We start from the raw sequence: 5,952 nt of genomic DNA, 5'->3' as shown, positions 1-5,952 counted from the left end.
TGGTCTAAAAGGGTCAATTTCTTGATGATAGATGCAAGCTCCCGGTGTCTGTACTTGAGGTCCGTATTAGCCGTAATTATCTCCTGAAGTTGTCTTTCTTTCTTAACAAACCCCACTTTAAAGCCTTTTTAAATGTGTTAACTCTATTATTAATTTTAATTATAATCTTTTTTGTAACGAAATTGTATATTGCATTCAAACAAATCTGATACAGTACGTTAGGCACATAATTATACTACAATTTTGGTATTGGTTTAAAATTAAACATTGCAGTACCATTCTAATTAAAAGCAAATGCCTTATAACAGTAATAGTAACAAATTAGCTTTCATATAATGAAATCTATATATCTATATATAAATGAATTGCTGTTCGTTAGTCACGCTAAAACTCGATAACGGCTGGACCGATTTAGCTAATTTTGGTCTTGAATTATTTGTGGAAGTCCAGGGAAGGTTTAAAAGGTGAATAAATATGAAAGTTGTTAACTATCTTTCAGATTATAATTATGTAGATTGATAAATATTAAGTTCTGTCAAATTAAATTTCTGAACGCAACCATAATATTTGACATTTGTCAACTAAGTTTATTTTATACAAAAATTTAGGTCTTTTATATATCGATTGGGGCAGTACGAAGTCTGCCGGGACAGCTAGGTCTTGGTCTTGGTCTTCGCCTTGGTCTTTTTTCGCAATCGAATGTGCATGATTGTTTCAATGTTTTTTTAACTTGAAATATAGGAAACTATACTGGTGTTGACTGTTCGTCTGGGAATATATATTTCGCTCTAATAGATTTTTGGTATGTTAACATTCTTGATACAAGAAAACATAGGATCTTCCAAACCAGGAGGTCATTACTATTAACTTCACTTTAGATCTCTGACGGTGCTAGTACCGCAAAATCCCACGGATTCTTATAGCGAGACAAAATTCCCCAGTATAAAATTCGTTTATGGTTCAACCTGCATTTCAAATAAAACAAAATGTGGAGAAAATATTTTCTTTTTAACAACGATATGAAATAACTTATTAGAATAGATGAAACAAAAATAATTTAATGAAAAACCGCAAAAATACTATTGGGCGTTTTCACCACCATCCATAAGAGTCTGCATATACTGGATAGGAGTGATAATGGTTTTCTACAGGGTAGTAATTGTGGTAGTGATAACTGGACGGGTAATAGTCATAACCGTGGCCATGGCCATAGCCTCCTCCGTAGGCTAAAGCTTTGCCAGCGAGTGCACCCGCACCAAGGGCACCTGCACCAAGAGCGCCTGCGCCAAGGACGCCTGCTCCTAGAAGACCAGCTCCGACAGCTCCTGCGCCTAAAGTTCCTGCTCCCAATAAACCGGCTCCTAATAGTGCGTGTCCAATGATTGGTTTGGGTTCAGGAGCTGGAGCAGCTGCTGCCAAGGCTAGCAGTGCAATGAGGATAATCTAACACAAAAAATACAATTAAAGAAAAATCGTTGATACATTAATATAAAATGTGACCGATTCACACACTAATTACGTAATCAAGTCTTTTATATATATATTTTTCTATTTATAGATAGAATAATCATTTATTTACTGTAGGTATATTACTTCCCAACAGTTGGAGGTCAATGGCAAGACAGAAATTTTATCAAATCGTACTTCATCACTGAAAGGTTAGTCACCATTAATGTAACACCAACAAAAATGCATAATTTGGTGAACACGTGGAATATATTTTTCAGTCATGCCCATTTGAAAATATTTGCAGTTTCTTAGTAAATTATCCTAAACTAACGAATACTCAAAATCTTTTGAATAGTGCATTGACACTCTTCAAAGACTTTAAATTGCATTAATCGCCTTTATATTTATATTACTATATTATTTATATGAATAAAATAGATAAGCGTATTTGTAAGAATTTTCCTATAGGTACCACATTGTATGCATCAAAAGATGAGGCCGCCCTATCTCGATTACATGCAACAAAATATCCTTGTGTTAGTGAATAGTAGGTATGTGCAATAATTTTACTTAATAGTTTATATTAAGTTAGTTTTATGTACCGTACATTCAAATAATTTCCATTTTCTTTTTAACAAGAAATTTACTAACTTAAATGTAGTCATCAGTTTATACAAGTAAAAACCAAGTATTTTTATATATAAAGGGCTAAATACTAACTAACAGGAATTATCAAACTTTTGAATAGGGAGCAAGCATTGGAATATAAATGTGATAAAATAATTGCATTTTAGTTTTCCGTAAAAATTTGTGTTGAAAATATCATACCACATTTCAATGTATGATGTTAATATAACATCAGACCAATTCTTAATCAAATCGTGAAGGCAAAATTTTAAATAACTGCAAGAATGCAAGTAATGATTATAATGAGAGTAAGTGATATACTTAACTTTTCTGAATACATCACTTCTTATGATTATAATATTAAAAGAGTTACATTGTTAGCCTTAAATAAATAATAAACTCTTATTTCCCACATTAGTTAACTAAATAAGAAATAAACTAAAACCAACTAAACCATTTAAAAACTTAAACGTAAAATAAACATTTAAAATGCCATAATGAATTGTTAGTCTCGTAACCGTTTAAAACAAAATTAATTAATTTTAAATATTAAACTTAAATTAACATTATATCCTTGATATATTATCCGAAATTAATGGACGAGGGTGTAACAGCAGCAACTATTTTTCCCCCATTAAGTTGGGGTAATATGTAAAGGATAGAATGTTAATTTCAGTATAATGTTTAATATTGAATATTAATCTCTTCAAGAACATTTTCACCTTTAATTACAATTAACTTAATCCTATTAGACTACTTACTGATTTTGCTTTGAGCATCTTAGATCTTCTAAAACAACTAAACCTTATTGGACTATTTTGTCTTATATATATATATACCTTGTGTACATGTTTCCAATAAAGCTAGAAAAACAGTGGCCTTCAATTTTTCATTCTCATGCCTACCTGCCCGAAAAAATATTTATGCAAATACCTATTTAATAATAAAAACAATTTGCATAAATTGAGAAAAAGTGACGTGATGGCATGATTTTTAATTTTTGAGTTAATTCCTAAATTCGATTTGTGTTGCTAATTACAAGCACACAAAAGTAACTGTAAACTATCCTCCCAAGATATCAAATAGCCGTCGCTACGATTGACATTTCATTTGTCACCAAGACTTTCGTTTTGAATAGATAAACTATAGGATTTCATTCCAAAAATGAGTATCAAATGCATACCTTTCATATGTCTTAGGTAAAATCATCTTGATGTCAATATATAAATACATAAACTGTAAGAAAAAAAAAAAACGATGTTGATACTATTTAAATTTATTGTCAGGTGAATTGTATTTTTTAAAACCAACATAATCAATTAGAATAAACGATGTAATCATTACTCACCAATTTTAATGAATGATAGTAAATATATAGTTAATAAATTGACCAGAGGGGAGATGAAGGCGTGCGTGCTCAAATATAAACATAGTTGGCTGGCTGGCGACTACATGATAGTAAGGTAACGATGACATTACTTTCTCGACCATACGAAACCATAATCACTACTGGTCTGTTGATAAGATCTTAAGGTAATTAAGTACTAACCGGGGCTCCTAGGAATCCCTGCCCTGCACGTGCCTCACCAGTCTAAAATGATCAGCATGTAGCTTTTATTCATCAGTCGGTGGATAGTACCTGTAATCATGAGTTTGCATTCCCGCGCCTTCAGACGAGATACATACATTCTGGAGACCAACAGGATAAGACGAACTTAAACTCCGTGTAGCTATACCACCATGCCCACCTCAAGCAAGGCAAGTACGTACTATAGGCATCACCGGAGATACAGTGATACCTCGAGATACTAGTTTAATTCGTTCTGTAACCTTACTCGTATGTCAATTTGCTCGTATCTCAAAGCAATTTTCCCAATTGAAATTAATTAACCATTAATCCGTTCCAGCCCCAATTGTTTTTGTTACGTGTTTTTGAATAAGACATTCCCAAGACCTATTTTAGCTCACTTGTAGAGATAACCTCCTCTACCTCTGAATCTTCCTCGAAACTAATTTCTTGCAGAACCCCCGAACGCTGCTATGATTGTAACTGTTATAATTCCTCGGTCGTCAGTTCCTGAGAGTACTCCTCGACGAGCTCGTTCACGTTTCTTTCATCCATCACCAGGCCCATGGATTTTCCCAGAGACACTCCACTGGCACTTCGGGTTCCAATCCTTTGAAGGTCCTTTCGGCTTCCGACCAGGCCACAGCTTCTTCCATGCAGAGGTCAAAGTCCTCATTGTAACACTCAGCCAGGCCTGATCAATAATTCTGAGGCATATCACGATGTTAAAGTGGTCCTTCCAGTACCCTCGAAGGATGAGCTTTGTGTTCTCTGTCACCTCAAAGCAGCGCCGAAACAGGTGCTTAGTATACAGCTTTTTATAATTAGAAATCACCTGCTGATCCATGGGCTGCAGGATAGGTGTGGTGTTAGATGGTAGATAGAGAACTTGAACTCTTCGAGGATGTCATCTTCGAGGTTCGGTGGGTGAGCAGGAGTATTGTCGAAGACGAGAAAGGCTTGCATGGGTAGGTTGTTTTTCTGTAGATATTTCTTAACAGAAGGGCCAAAAAACTTCGTATCTCAAATGACGCTCGTATTTCAAAACAAAACTTCGCTCGCTCGACAGCTCGTATCTCAAATAACTCGTATGTAAGGCACTCGTATCTCGAGGTACCACTGTATCTGCGTCTCCCCTGACTGGGGTTGCCAGGTGTCCCGATTTGCGCGGGACGTCCCGACTCTCAGGGTCTGAGGACGCGTCTCGATTTGCACCTGATCGGAACGATAAATGTCCCGATAAATCAATAAATTTATTAAAAAGCCATTATTATTAGAATAATGAAAAATTACATATTACCTATTTTTAAATTTCTACTAGTCCAACAAGTCTGACTATTATTATGTAGGATTAAATTCTGCCAGGCCTACTTGCAATATTAGTTGCGAAACGCAATAAATAAATGTTTTATTTAAAAAACGTTGTTTTTTTGTTTGTCCCGATCTACAACCCTAAATCCCGATTTGTTTTACCTTCTGCCCCGACTTAAAACAAATCGGACCTGGCAACACTACTCCTGACATACTGGTGCTATTTATACCCCTATCATAAAGTTTACAATAGTCGGTCGTTCTCGGCATTATTTTCACGAAAACATGTATATTGCAGTCTCAGCTTTCTAACAACTACTTTTCAAATTTTTTCCCCTCTCAGGTTAAGTTATTTTTGTACATGTAAATAAGTCTTCAACCATCATTTGAACACCGAGCAGCATGGCCTAGTGGTTTAGAGCATTGCTTAGCATTCGGGAGGACGCCGGTTCGATTCCAGGTCCGTCTACCTTGATCCAAGTTTTTCTGTAGTTCACTTGGATCACCTAGGCAAATGCTGAGGCAGTAATATTCCACAGATAATCTTTCATTCTCTTCTGTCTTCATTTCGTCCGTCTCATCTTTCTCACCCGAATCGCCACCCACCTATTCCCACGATTCCTGAAAGCAGGCTGAAGAGGGCCTTCCGCCCTACCTTCGGGCGTAGTCCGGAGGGACTGCGCGCCCACCAGCATTACTGGCTGGTGGGAATGAAGCACCCAAAAGTTTTCAGTTTTCAGTTCATTTGAACAAGAAGCATTTCACCTGTTAACCATACATATCACTTATATATCAATAAACAACATAAAAAAACATGTTAAGTGCATCCTTAATCACATCATCATTCGTTATCAACATCATTGTCACGAATAAGAAAATAAACTGATTATTTTAATAATAATCCCAACAATAACAAACTATATATCAAGCAAAACTACCCTAATCGTAATAAAATATTGTTAGGGGATAAATACAATAATGATTCAAGGATAGTATTT

At 35.3% G+C, this 5,952-nt stretch overlaps 1 protein-coding gene across 1 annotated transcript; it reads right to left on the bottom strand.

The window, feature by feature from the left end:
• Positions 1 to 989: 989 nt before the first annotated feature.
• Positions 990 to 2,909, bottom strand: LOC112905300 (acanthoscurrin-1). Its single transcript, XM_025977432.1, has 2 exons — positions 2,838 to 2,909; positions 990 to 1,443 (listed from the first exon to the last, which is right to left on the bottom strand). Exons 1-2 carry the CDS (start codon positions 2,853 to 2,855, stop codon positions 1,093 to 1,095), a joined length of 369 nt encoding a protein of 122 aa, XP_025833217.1. The 5' UTR covers positions 2,856 to 2,909; the 3' UTR covers positions 990 to 1,092.
• Between the last annotated feature and the right edge of the window lie 3,043 nt (positions 2,910 to 5,952).

The sequence above is a fragment of the Agrilus planipennis genome, unplaced genomic scaffold (genome assembly GCF_000699045.2).
Source record: "Agrilus planipennis isolate EAB-ADULT unplaced genomic scaffold, Apla_2.0 scaffold27, whole genome shotgun sequence".
NCBI lineage: Eukaryota > Metazoa > Arthropoda > Insecta > Coleoptera > Buprestidae > Agrilus > Agrilus planipennis.
This window is presented reverse-complemented; position numbering and strand designations above follow the sequence as displayed.